Source organism: Oreochromis niloticus, linkage group LG10 (genome assembly GCF_001858045.2).
Source record: "Oreochromis niloticus isolate F11D_XX linkage group LG10, O_niloticus_UMD_NMBU, whole genome shotgun sequence".
Taxonomy (NCBI): domain Eukaryota; kingdom Metazoa; phylum Chordata; class Actinopteri; order Cichliformes; family Cichlidae; genus Oreochromis; species Oreochromis niloticus.
This window is the reverse complement of record NC_031975.2, coordinates 18146088-18160031: the sequence shown is the minus strand read 5'-3', so window position 1 is coordinate 18160031 and position 13944 is coordinate 18146088. Positions and strand designations below refer to the sequence as shown.

Sequence of the window (13944 nt, the reverse complement as noted above, 5' to 3'; positions counted from 1 at the left end):
TCTGATATAGCTTCCTGTGAGTTGTTTAGTATAAATCAGCATCTGTAGAGCCGAAGCATGGCGGTGTAATTCCATCTATTCAAATCAAAACATGGATGCAGCTGACAATAAAAATGACTTATAACGCCATGCTGACTGTTTTTTTTTTTTTCCTTCTTTAATTTAGAAAAAAATTAAAGCGTGACATTTAGAGCGTGATATCTGTACGCTGCGCGCCACCATTCATGTGAACGTGCGCGCTCCCGATATCCAACCGCGACCGTTAGCTGGGCCGGGCGAATGCGGCGGTACCAAGAGGAGAAAAATCTGACCGTCCGTGCCGGGTGATGCGAAAAGTCCCATTATCACATCAAAACCAGGGTATTCCGTCGCATGCTCGGGCCAGGAAAGAAGATATGGGAATGAGATTTGCCTAATGGTAAGTTATTAGTTGTAACAAATGTGTATTTTTGTTTTGGCACTTAGTGAGACTTGTTATTTTGACGACGAATTGCCTGCAGTGTCTGCGCTTTCCCGTTCCAACCTCAAAATGGCGGAGAGGCCGAGAGCTAAGCTAAGTGGCAAAAGTTCGCCCGCATAAGATCATCGACTCGGAGGTTGAACGTTGAGACAGTCTTACGGTGAGGTTATTCAACGCCCCCGAGTGTGACTGGGATTTTTAAAAGCAAGTGTCGCGCCTCTCGGGCTATGCATGACTTGCATCGGGGTGCTTGTTGTGAACCCTCCCTGTAGATCGAGCTAACGTTAGCTACGCCTATTTATGGAAGTTCGGATGAGCTAACGTGGTGTGCTAGCCGGCTGAGCTAACCTGGGTGCTGTCATATTTCTCACGGTCAGCTGCAAAGGATCTGATGCGGCTGGAAAACGCCTCATTCAGGTTCTGAATTTTAAAGTTAAAGCCTTTTATTTGTGTTGTCTCGTATTGGGAATATTGGCAATAACATCCCAAACTTGGGGCTCATACCCTCTCCGCCTTCACATATATCGGGTAGCAGTTATTTTTTGTCAAACAAGCGGCTGGATGTTTTAGCTGTTCGTTGGTGTGGACAGACGCCCTTTGTATATTTTGTTATGTTGACGGTGTGGTGATCCAGGAATCCACCGTGTGGTTATTAGCGGACTTGGTGCACTTGTCGTGCTAAGCTAACGCTAGCTGGAAAGGGCGTTGCTGAGGCTGTGCTGCAACTTTGCCCTTGTGGCCATAGAGGCTTAGAAAGACGTCAGCCTATCCAGATTTTAAAACTCGTCTATGATTTGTAATACATGAAGCAGTCTTGGGACATTTGGTAGTTTTCCTCCATATTTAAACCTGCATTTTAGGAATTACATTCAGAGTGGAGTCTGATGGAAAAATACTATGCAGATTTAAATTGCTGTGCACAAAACTGTCTTCTAAGCCCAATTTTGCTAATTGAATCACTATTGATTTGTCTACCAGTTGCTATTGCATAACATGGAACGCGAAGGCCAGTGCTTGTTCAATAGACTGTCCATCTTTAAGCGTGAAATGATATTTTAAGGTAAAGGTTCAATTCAGTGCTACATTTATACATGCATTTCTGATTTGTTTATAATATGTTTGAGATGCCTGCATCTATTAATATGCAGTTTTTTTGTAGTTGTTTGGGTATTTTTGGTACCATTTTTAAGATTGTTAAATAGTTTGGATTTTTTTTATGTCATGGGCTGTCACTGTTGGCAGCACTTTGGTCGTGAGAATAACTTTTAAGCTGAAGTTCTAGACTAATAGAATAAACTTAAATGACATAATTAAGAAAATCTTAAGTATCAGGGCTTGCAAGTAGAATAAAAAAGATTGCTTTGTCATGATGTTTGGTTAGTAAGCAAACATTGCTATATGCTTTAGTCTGTGCAAGAAGGGACTTGTTTGGCCTGAAGGTCATCCATAAGGAGGGGCATTGCTCAGCAGTTTGACACAAACAGAGCAAATACTAATGGGTTTGGTTGGTTTTTGTCACCTTTTTGTTTCATTGGGTCTGCATGTAAACACTGAAATTATGTCTTATCTAAATAACAAAACAACATATGCCCCTCTGTCTAGTCATAAACTCAATCGGGACACGTGTACCCACAGGCTGTACATTTTATCAAGGAGTTAAAAAGACATGATTAGTTCTGTTTCTAATCTCTGCCTGTAGGCTCTGTTATCATGGTGTATAACTAGTAGCTTAAGTGAAGAACCGAAACCTTTCTGAAATTCTTTATTTTAAACAAATTTCAAACAAACAAATAAAATAAAAAATAGTGATGGTTTAAATTGGTTATAAACCATGCCAAGTCAATTTTTAGGATCGTGCTTTTTTTCAACTTCTTCAGTGTATTTATTTTATAATCCTGTTTTATAACGTGCAGAGTTTTTTTTTTTTTTTTTTTTTTTTTTTTTTTTTCCCTGTCTATACTTTGAAATTGAAAAAAAGAGGCTTTGGTTGTCTTCCAAAGGAAAATTACCCAGGACAGAGAATTTAAAGTTTTATTATTCATTGTTATTATTTTTTGTAAATGGTGATTAATTTACTTGGTTGTAAAACAGAATAGATTTTGGTGTGTGAAGTGATGATAAATAACAGGGAAATGCATAGACTTCTTTTAAGTAGGGCAGCTGAGACGTTGGCCTTAACTGTATGTGGACTAGTCATGCTCACGTATGTAGTCTCCTTCTGCAAAGTCCCATTTTGAGCCCCGGTAAAATCTTGCCTTATCATTGTAAAGTAGTTTGGTTGATAAGAATTGTAGGAGTGCCTAGCAGGTTCAGTGAAATTGTTCTCATAATTGCATCATTACAATTAGTAATGAATTTCTACACCGCTTAGATAGCGGTGCGTTTATACGGTGTTCATTTGACAAGTGGGGTAAGGTCTGGGTCATCTGTGCATGTTGCTTGTTAAACTGAACATAACGCGTATTTGAGTCAGGAGGAGCTGAGGCGTAGCTGACGTCACTGCCTGTTATTGTAGTCTTAATGGGGGCTTAGTCATCTTTCACCTTCACGGTTTGAGAGTATTTCATGGATACATTTGTAGCTCTTGGTGAGAGGCGTGAAGAGCTTTGTGGATGATGATGAGCGGCGGGAGCAAGATGGGAGGACATCTGTCCTTTTCACCGACTGCTAAATTGAAAGTGTTCGGTATGCTGTGTACACTCTAGTGATCACCTCATGGATAATGTGCCGATGACGCCACGTTGGCTTGTTTGTCCATCTAAAGACCTTGGCATTGCTTTAATAATAAAGGTTTAGAGCAATTAAATCACATAGGGCAATATCATCGTATGATTATATTCTTTTTATGTAAATGCACAATCACTTGCTTGCAGAAATCACCAAGTATCATAGAAGTGTAATTTCTCAGATATACTTTAAATCTTCCACAGTCAGTTGCTGGCTGCTGTGATCCATGGCTGCACACCTATGGACAGTCACAAGGTTGTTTAATTTGACTTTTCTTTTCAAAGGTTCCTTCTTTCTATAATTGTAAAAAAAAAAAAAAAAAAAAAGAATCCTGCACTGTAGGAACTGTGTGTTTTGAAGACAGAAGAAAAGGGATGCTGTCTTTTCCCTTTGTTATTGTAAGCTCAGCCATGAAAAATCAAAATCTTAAATCAGAGTCCTGTGATTATAGGATTGCATAAATGCACTTAACTAATTATTGGGCTGGTTCTTTGAACGCAGACTTACTTGTTTAACCGTCTCACTGAAACAGTTTCAGTTTCATATCTAATCTGAATTGTTCTCTAGCTACTTCTGTGTATCAGACAGTATGAAACATGGACCCGCTACCATGAAGTTACCCATTGGTCATTCAGTTATACCTCGAACCAGATCTTGGGAAAAGTGAGGGAGAATAATACATGGTATAAAAAATGGTCGTATCCACCCACTGAGTTTGGACTACACATTTTGAAGCTTCAGTGTTGGTGCTTTTTCTGCCACCTTATTGGGTTTCTTCAAGCCATAAGTTGACATATTTGAATGAGACTATGAAGTTATTTAGCAAACTGCATTCATAAACTTCATAAATTCAGATGTAGAGGCTAGTTAGTGGTAGAAATAGAGGTGGGTCTTAAATAAATGTTGCATAAACATGTTTCTAATAGCTTAATGGTTATGTGAATGTTTACAAATTATACAACACCCGGTTTCTAACTAGAAAATAAGCATAAGTTATGTTCATACACTAATAAGTGCATATGTTTTTCCTTCTTTATTTGTTTATATCTTTGTGTAGAAAACTCATTCAAAGAATTTTTGTATTTTATTTTATTTTTTTCATTTAGGAGAAGGGAAGGTTGCAAACAAATCGCCTCCACATGAGTTCCTTTTGTCCTAACCTTGTAACTAAACACATTTGCCTCTCAGTGTAATAACTTAGAAGATTTAAAAAGGTGTTTGTGAATTTTAAACCATTCTTCAATTTTTATTTATTTATTTGCAATAACTTTTGCCTGTGTGTTCTTTTAAAATTTTTCTCCTTAATGGTGATGTTCAGGAGTGTCGGGCAGGTGCAGAAGTAACAGAGATTGTCTTGGCTATGTAATGGATGGAGCATGGTATGTTTGGTCAAATCGCTGTTTTTACACCATGGTGAGAGATGAGATCAGCTAAAATCATTTGCTCTGTCCTGTTATCTCAGTCAGTCATCATGTTTGCAGGCAGGAGAGAGGAGCTCATTCTAGGATATTACAGGCTAAATGTTTGCAGTGGTTGACTGCTTCCGTTTTAAGCAGATGCTCATCTGTAAAATATAAATATTCTTATGAACAGTTTCCAGTGAGGCACCTTGCAGTTTTCATTTATCTTAAGGTGGTCTAAAGGGTGAAGTGGACGAGAACAATGCGGCAGACTGTGACATAAACAAGGGCAACGTGCTCTTATGGTCCTCTGTCGGTGTCTGGGGTTAATCCTTTTAGCGACCGTCCAGTCTCTTCTTTACATTGCACTGTCAGCTGTATGAAGGACTTGTGGTCTGTGTCACGACTTGAAGTCGTCTGGTCTAGGCCACTAAGGAGCTTAGTGCTATCATGGCCCTAGGTGCCAGCAGCATTGAAGCTCACTAAGCATGTGTTCACGTTCGTTTCAAAATCACAGAATGGTGAGGGGTTTTTTTTTTTTTTTTGTTTTTTTTGTTTTTAAACACAAGATGCTGACTTAAACTCTTCTGTCAGGGTGGTTATGTGGTTCCAAAATCCAGAGTAATGTTGTAAGCAAGAACAAAGAGAGATGATGTACATGGTAAAGTCCAGTGATAACCTGACACAGTAAACATGGCGGTTGGTCTAAAGTGATGCCAGTAAGATCAACAGAATCAGCTGCTAATTGTTTTAAAAATTAAACATGGAGTAGTTTACAGAAAGGCCTAAACTTCAATGGTCTTAGATTTCTTGTGAATTTAAAGGCATTAAAAGAAAACAACAAGAGTCTGCTAGAGTCATGTTTTTGTTTTGTGGCTATTTGTATATAGTCAGGGGTGCACATAAGTGGTCCGCAGGTGCGCATGCGCTGTCAAGATAAAAGACGCGCACCAGATAAGAAGTTGCAACGCGCGTTTACGTACATGTAAAAGGCACTGTTTTTGTCCGCGAGAGTGGGATTTTCACGGCATATTCTGCACCACATCTCTGTGCGTTCATCATTTGATTGAAGCCAGCTCACCTCTTGCAACCACTTTTCCGAGAATACGCGCTTCTTTTGCGGTTCGGACTCCTTCTGACATTTCTTTGGAGGTGGAGGAACACCAAAGTAATTGCTTAAAGGAGCTTGCTTCTTCGACATCTTTAAGAGTTCTAAACAAATGTCTGTCCTCCTCCAGAAAATCTTATGTACGCAAACGCGCGTTGCAACTACTTATCTGGTGCGCATCTTTTATTTTGACAGCACATGCGCACCTGTGGACCATTTATGTGCACCCCTGTGTGTATATATAGTATATCATATACTGTGTCTCGCATTTTACATTATATTTGATTTTATTGTATTTTGAGTTTGTATGGCTGTTACCTTGGTCAGGTAAAAGAGATTTGATTTCAGTGGGACTTCCATGTAAAATAAAGATAAATGAATACCAAACATCTTGGATTTTTTTTTGTTTGTTTGGTTTTGTTTTTTTTTTTTTTTACAACATACAGAAGTTCAGCTGAAGCCTACAGATGATAGACTTGCTTGTGTGGCTATATTTTGCACTTTTTGTCTTGTACTTTCAGGTGTTGAATACACCATAGCAAGTCTCACCTTACAGGAGTCATCTTGAAAATACCTTGTTTTAAAATACCATCTAAATTAAGTTCAATTTCTATGGTTATCAGGACATAAAAACTGCATGTATTGAACCAGTTGTTTAAAAGACTAGTAAATCAAGTGGTCCAAAAGGGAAAAAAGTTACACTAAATTGCGCCTTTAAGATTAGCATTCTGCAAAAATCAAATTGCATTTGTTACTGTAATGTGTGCGTTCCTCCTTTGTAGGTTAACGTCCACACGCCTGTGCAGAACACATTGCTTTGTATAATCAATCAGTCATGTTCTACATCAGACTACTGTAGCACAGCACTCATTCACACAGTTATCATCTATTATCTAGCTTTTGTGTTGTTGTTGTTGTTTACAACTCCCCATCAAAGAGAGGGAACAGTGCCATCGGAACATCTTAGTAACAGGAAAAATTAGAGTAATTTGATTAACAAACCAGTAACGGCAGGAGGATTTAAACATCTAGCTGCTCACATTCCTATTCTGGAATCACTAATAAAATCTGAGTTTGAAAAAAAAAAAAAAAAAATATACTGGAAAGTTTGTTGGCTCCAAAATATGGTGTTGAAGTTTCATATTCTTTTACCACTGACTTTACTGTTGGAGAATTCTTCTAGATTGTAATTCATGTGTCCCATGTGTCTGTATGTCTGAATACAGCATATATGTATGTTTAATCCACTGCTCTTCTCCCTCTCCTCTCTTCATCAGGTGATGGGCTCATCTGTTCAGTGAGATAGATTTGGACCTTTGAGAACTCGTGGAACCTGATCCTGACATTTGGGTGACGGCAGTATCTCCAGATCATCTTGCTCTGCCCGTCACCTTTACTTTCCCCACCTTTGCACCTCTGGAGGAGAAACTTCTCTGAGGGATCGGACTCCTCACCACCACACACTTACGAGCCAGACTTCCCCCTCCCCTCCCACATCACCTCATCCTCACCTCCCTGAGAGGGAGTGAACAGCAGCCACCATGGTGCTGTCACAGAGACAAAGAGATGAACTGTGAGTGCCCTGATGTAAATATGTGGGAATGCAGCCTTCTTAAACATACAAACAAGAATGGACATGTAAACTGACAGGACTTGAGGGGGAGGGGGGCACTTTCTGTAAATGAGCCTTTGTTTTTTTTGTTTTTTTGTTTGTTTTGTTTTTTTTGTAAATTTTGTTTTTTCTAGTCCTGATACAAAACACTGCCTTTCAAGAACGTATTATAGGAAGTGTAAAGAGATGTGAGCTTTATGGTGCTTCACTTGTTAGCTGCTTGGTGAATATTTCATAACCCCGCATGACAGGAGCAAATAAATGAGAGTGGGGTGTGCCAGGAGGAGGAACTTCACAAAGTGATGGCTGTTTAATGTGGGCAACCTTGTTCCGTGGTAAATGCCTGGCTGATCTCACAGTCCAGAAAGTACAAAAAGTATATTTTTAAACATGTTTTAGGAGTTTAACTCTCCATTGGACTTCAAAATGTAGAACATTAAAAAAAAAAATAAACAGGTTTGATCATGGCTAGTTTAGCTCATGAAAAACCTGAAAAACCCCTGTGCTTATTAAGTTAAGTGGGCGACCCATATGCCATAACACCAACACAGAGGCTCAGGTTTGAATCTGGCCCAAGAGTACTTACTGTGCGGGGGGGTGTTGTTGTTGTTGTTGTTGTTGTTGTTTTGTTTTTTTTCTTTCTCCCAGCTTTTCTGTCTTCTCTTTGCTGTCTTGTTGCAATAAAGGTCTGAAAAACCCCCCAACGAAGAAATCAGTGGAATCCTGTTGAAAGGCAATAGCAGACAGGATTTATCAGACATTCGAAGTAGCCCCAAAGCCTGCAGCCTAAATTTAGCTCAGTTACTCATGAAATATTCACCCCTCATCTTATAAAAGAGCCCTTACAATCATTTATATAACTCTGTATGTGTGTATTTGCATGCTCGGTATGCGTTTCCATGTGCTTGCGGGTTGTGGGCTTCGTGTCGTCCACACTCGGTGTTCAGGACTCTTTCTGTGGCAAGTCTTTGGTTTCCATAGCAGCACAAAACACAGTTTCCCAGTGATCGGGTCCTTACGTTTTGTTTTCTTCAATGAAGGGTTAGAATTTCCTCTGGCACTTGCTCAAACTGCCCAACTTTTAAGGGGAGCGGAACTGTGAAACTTGAATCCCAAAGCCCCATCATAAGACGGGGTGCAGTCTGCCCTCTTTCAAGAACCATAATTTCTGTTGGGGTAGACTTACTACTTAATAAATGTCGACATCACCTTGACTTTATCGACATGTTTGATTTGGCACAACTTGGCTCAGGTCATGTTTGTCACGTAAGATTAGAAATGTTAGAGTGATATATGATACAATATACTTTATTTTCCTCTCACAGAAATTTGCTTTGGACTCTAGTGGTGTCACAGAAACTGCATTTCCAAAGAGTTGGTTAAATCTTGAGATGAACCTTTAAAAAAAAAAAAAAAAAAAAAGACTGTGGTGTTGTAATTTTTTTTTATTTATTTATTTATTTTTTTTTCATCAGAAACCGGGCCATAGCTGACTATCTTCGTTCCAATGGCTACGAGGAGGCATATTCCACTTTCAAGAAAGAAGCAGAGTTAGATATGGTATGGCGAGGTTGATGCACAGAAATGACCAAAAAGTTGCACATGTTATTTTAATGAGGGGGAACTTTTGTTGTCTTTTACTTGGTTCACAGAATGAAGAAGTAGATAAGAAGTATGCAGGGCTGTTGGAAAAGAAGTGGACCTCGGTTATCAGATTACAGAAGAAGGTAACAAATGAAAACACTGTTTGTTGATGTGAGGCATTTGAGATTAGCTGTACATTTTTAACATGGTGGAATTAACTCGTAAGCACAATGCATTATGTAAAGTGATAACTGCGTTTAGCCATGGCCCCCTGTACAAAAGAAGCTATTGGTAAAGCAAGTTTTATTTGCATTAATGAATTTGAAAACATTTATTTTGTTTATTGGGATAAGTGTTGTCTCACTGGATTTCTTAACCTGTTGCTCTTCCTTGCTTTACTTCAGGTGATGGAATTGGAGTCAAAATTGAATGAGGCTAAAGAGGAGATGACACACGGAGGGTCTGTGGGCCAGAAGCGCGACCCCAAAGAGTGGATCCCTCGCCCCCCAGAGAGATACGCCTTGAGTGGGCACCGTGCTCCGGTCACGCGTGTTATATTCCACCCCGTGTTTTCAGTCATGGTCACAGCTTCTGAGGATGCTACCATTAAGGTTTGCATCTGTATTGCCAGACAACGTTTACTTACTGTTAAAATATTAGTAAATACAGTCAATTGCATTTGAACCTTGCTTACAAATCCTGCATGCAGTTCATTCATTTTAAGGTTTGTTAAATCCTTACATTTCTATCACAGTTTAAGAAAACAAGTTTAGAGCAGGGCTTTTCCCTTGTATTAGACAGATATGGGCAGCGTGAAGGTGTAGTTTCCATACTGAAAAATAGAACGTCTCCTTTTTCACCATATCAAAGTGGAGAATTAACAGCTATATCGTCCATTCACACATTTGTCCATCTTCTGCTTATTTAATTCAAGGTCACAGAGGGGCTGGAACCTGTCCTACCTGTCACTCTGATAAATTATGCATTCATTTGTCTGTCATAAGTTGCTGCTGTCTTTTTTTTTCCCCCTCTTTTTCTTGTTCACATAACATTTTGTTCACATCTTTGAAATGCCTTATCTGAAGTCAGTCAGACTGCTTTGAAAATGTCTCTATGAGGAATTTCAAATCAGTGGTGTCTGTGTCGAGCAGCATTTCATAAGCAAAATCAGGGAGACTGTTGCAGCACAGTGAATCCTCTGCAGCTCTGACCCTTTAGATCAAAGCCGTACTGCAGATCTGAGGCTGCTCTCCCTTTTTATCCTCTGCGTTTCGGCTTCAGCGCGCTTCCCCCTCCAGCCTCCTCCCTTCGCCCTCCTCCCTTCTTCGCTGTTTTATTTTTTTCTGCTTTGTCACTGCTCATCTATGTGGAGATGGGCTGATGCTTGTGTTGTCAGAGGGAGCACTCCCAGAGCACAGCACTATGGGAAATGTGCAAATCTTTTTCTTTCCAATGTCAAAGTTCATTCTTGTTTTAATGAATTTAACTGACACTGTGGTAGTAAATTTGTATACCTTTTAATTAGGCTGAACTGTTTTCTGTTTTTAATATTTTTGTTACATTTTGTAACCCAACCCTGTGTCATGATTCTGTCCAATAATGACCAATTTAATCACTTTTGATTAAATACACATGCACTTTTGTGTGGATGTGTTTTTTAGGTTCGATATTTAGTTCTTTTTGATCATTATGGACTGGAGTTCCTTACTGCCTGTATCTGTAATTTTAGGTGTGGGACTATGAAGCAGGGGACTTTGAGCGAACCCTCAAAGGCCACACAGACTCTGTGCAGGACATCTCCTTTGACCAGTCAGGAAAACTTCTGGCTTCATGTTCAGCTGATATGAGCATCAAACTTTGGGATTTTCAGGGCTTTGAGTGCATTCGAACAATGCATGGTAAGAAATATTTACAAAATGCCACCTGCAAAGGCTTTGTAAGTTACACCATCGTAACTTGTGTTACACACAGTATTTTATTAATCTTATTGTAATTATATTTAAATATGTGAGTATTTCTGAGCGAGAATTGTGTTAACACAACAGACAACACAAAGTTTCTGGTTTAATCTGGGCCTTGTGGCCTCAGGCTTGCCATTAATTTTGGGAGAAAATTGTAACAAGTGTGTATGACTGATTGAGATGTTTGGTTTACAGTCTCACTAAGGGTTCACTTCTGATTTTCTTTTTTTTTCTTCCTAGTGAAGTTTTAGTCTTATTTTAGAAATCTTACACATTGACGGTCTTATTTGGGAAGTATCTGCCTTATTAAGATTAGACCAACTAATCTTTTGACTTTGTCCTACAGGCCACGATCACAATGTGTCATCTGTAGCTATTATGCCAAATGGTGACCATATAGTATCTGCCTCCAGAGATAAGACTATCAAGATGTGGGAGGTGGCCACTGGGTAAGTGAGACAGAGGCATGTTTTAAGGTTCTTAAACTAGGTAAACTTTAAACATAGCATTGTTGGAGTAAAGAATGAAGTTTTAGCCTTCTGTAGTAATGCATTTAGGATAAGTTGAACATGCTCTCTGTAGATCACCTTGTACTTTCTTCTGTAGGTACTGTGTGAAGACATTTACAGGCCATAGGGAGTGGGTGAGGATGGTGCGTCCCAATCAGGACGGCTCGTTGATTGCCAGCTGCTCCAATGACCAGACGGTGCGCGTCTGGGTGGTTGCCTCAAAGGAGTGTAAAGCTGAGTTGCGGGAACACGAACATGTGGTAGAGTGCATCGCTTGGGCTCCCGACAGCGCTCACCCCACCATCCTAGAAGCTACAGGCTCAGAGGTGAATATGGCAGCTGCAGGACCCAGGAGTATGTTTATGTACATTGGGTTCTATGGAAGTGTCTGCCTCAGTAGCAGCGCAGTTACTGTAATAAACCACTTTACTTTGGTGTGGTATAGCGGGTTTTTGTAAATAAGAAGGATCTGATGATATTAATGATTCAGACAACCTCTCTTATGAGTTACTACATAATTATTCTAGTGAATAGTGTAGAATTATTGCCCTCATTTACAATTTGAGCACTCTGCAAAAACATCCAGTAGGCTGGACTGGACTGTTGTGCAGGCTCAGACCGACTCACAGAGCAGTGTAATCCTGCCTTAAATCATGTTGTCATAGCTGAAAAATGATCTCTTCATATCTTAGAAGGAATCTTTACACATACCAAACTTCACTGTCATCTTTGCTGCAACCGAACACCGTTTCTCATGGCCTCGTCCTATCTCTGTCTGTGTGATAGAATAAGAAGAGTGGAAAACCTGGGCCTTTCCTGCTCTCTGGCTCCAGAGATAAAACGATCAAGATGTGGGATGTGAGCATCGGGATCTGCCTCATGACTCTGGTGAGTAACGGAAGTGTCGGTCCCAGTGTCGCTGCACGATGGGTTAATAGTGAGGAGTGTGGTAGCTAATCGGTCTTGTGTCTGCAGGTGGGACATGACAACTGGGTGCGCGGGGTATTGTTTCACCCTGGAGGAAGATTCATAGTGAGCTGTGCTGATGACAAGACCATTAGGATCTGGGACTACAAGAACAAACGCTGCATGAAGACCTTGAGTGCCCACGAACACTTTGTTACCTCTCTTGGTGAGAATCAGTTTTTAAAAATAAATAACATCTGACAAAAGATGAAGCTGTCTGTATACAAAGCTCTGTAACCTAAGCTGGAGCTGATGCTCAGTCTGTGATGTGTGAACTTGTTGAATGTGTCTGAGCAGATGTTTCCCTCTCTTGCAGATTTCCACAAGACTGCTCCCTACGTGGTGACGGGCAGTGTCGATCAGACAGTCAAAGTGTGGGAGTGCCGCTGAGATTGCCTCAATCACCCCCAACCTCCACCCCTAAAGCCCAACCCTGTCCTGCACCCTCTTCCTTGTGCCCACCCCCAACCCTCTGCACTTCAAACCATAGTAGACCAAGGCCGCTTTCCCCTCTCCTCGCTGCCCTCTCCCCCCCCTCCTCCCCTACATCGGTCCAGCCCTATTAAGATGACTATTGTCCTTTTGTGTAAATTATTCTGGATGTAGGGTACGCTTAATAAATGTCACGCAATCTCTGACACATAAACACACTCAAAAAAAAAAAACAAACAAACAAGAAGTATCCTTGCATGGTTAATCCAACAAAAAAAAAATTTCTCTACTGTTAAATTTGCATACCGTTCTCATGACTTCCTGTCGGGTCAAAGGGTAAATATCTGTGTGCTGGCTTAGGTGGGTTCTGGTTAACTGACAGTGCACGAATACCAATAGCACCTCTTTGTTGGAGGGGTTTAGTTTAATTTTATTTTACTCCATGCCGCCATTGTTGTGTGGTCTGTCACTGTGTGGTTGGTGATGGAGAAAGTGTGAGGGAGGTGGGGAAAAGTGGAGCCTGTCCAGGAGACGACGCTGACAATGAAGATGAAAAACTGAAGCACGCTGCGGCTCCCTAGTTGAATCTCATGAGTTTTGTTTTTTGTTTGTTTTTTTGTGCGAGTGCACATGTACGTGTGTGTTTACGTCGTGTGAGTGCGCGTGTGTGTTTGTATGTCACGACAGGAGAATCTCTCCAGCGTCTCTGCTCTGATGGTCAGAGGAGAGAGAGGAGGCAAAGCTTCTCACCCGCTGTGTTCATTCATGCCGCTTTCATCTCTTTTAACAAACTTGCTTTCTAGTAGACACTCACAGGACCTTAATGATCCATAAGCTGCTGAGAGCACAGGCACACAGCCCATAGTGAGAAGTGTGTTTAACAGAGGAAAATAAGCCGGCTCACCTTTTTCTTCCTGAGGTTTGTGCGTGTGTGTACGTCGCCCTGGAGAAATCGCCCAGTGCCCTCTTTTTTGCTCGCTATCTCTGCCTTGTTAACCCACTGAGGGCTCCCTCACACGGGATTTTCATTCTGCTTTCTGTGGTCTCACTGCTCTCTTTACACACACACAAACACACTCACAAACACTCACAAATGCACATACATGCACAGTAAAAGTTGTGTATCAATATATCTGGATGTCATTGTTTGCAACATAATAAAGAAAATTCTGTAAATATAACTTG

General features: G+C 40.5%; 1 protein-coding gene across 3 annotated transcripts; it reads left to right on the top strand.

The window, feature by feature from the left end:
• Positions 1 to 261: 261 nt before the first annotated feature.
• On the top strand, positions 262 to 13940 carry LOC100699478 (lissencephaly-1 homolog B). Of its 3 annotated transcripts, none has more exons than XM_019363954.2 (11): positions 262 to 418; positions 6973 to 7268; positions 8783 to 8867; positions 8960 to 9034; positions 9296 to 9502; positions 10621 to 10789; positions 11199 to 11301; positions 11459 to 11687; positions 12148 to 12249; positions 12337 to 12493; positions 12644 to 13940. In XM_019363954.2, the coding sequence occupies exons 2-11, from the start codon at positions 7237 to 7239 to the stop codon at positions 12715 to 12717; spliced, it is 1233 nt and encodes a 410-aa protein (XP_019219499.1). In that variant the 5' UTR covers positions 262 to 418; positions 6973 to 7236; the 3' UTR covers positions 12718 to 13940. The 3 variants fall into 3 exon arrangements, with proteins under 3 accessions (XP_019219499.1, XP_019219500.1, XP_019219501.1); XM_019363955.2 differs by lacking the exon at positions 262 to 418 and adding an exon at positions 486 to 620; XM_019363956.2 differs by lacking the exon at positions 262 to 418 and adding an exon at positions 748 to 877.
• The last annotated feature ends 4 nt before the right edge of the window (positions 13941 to 13944 follow it).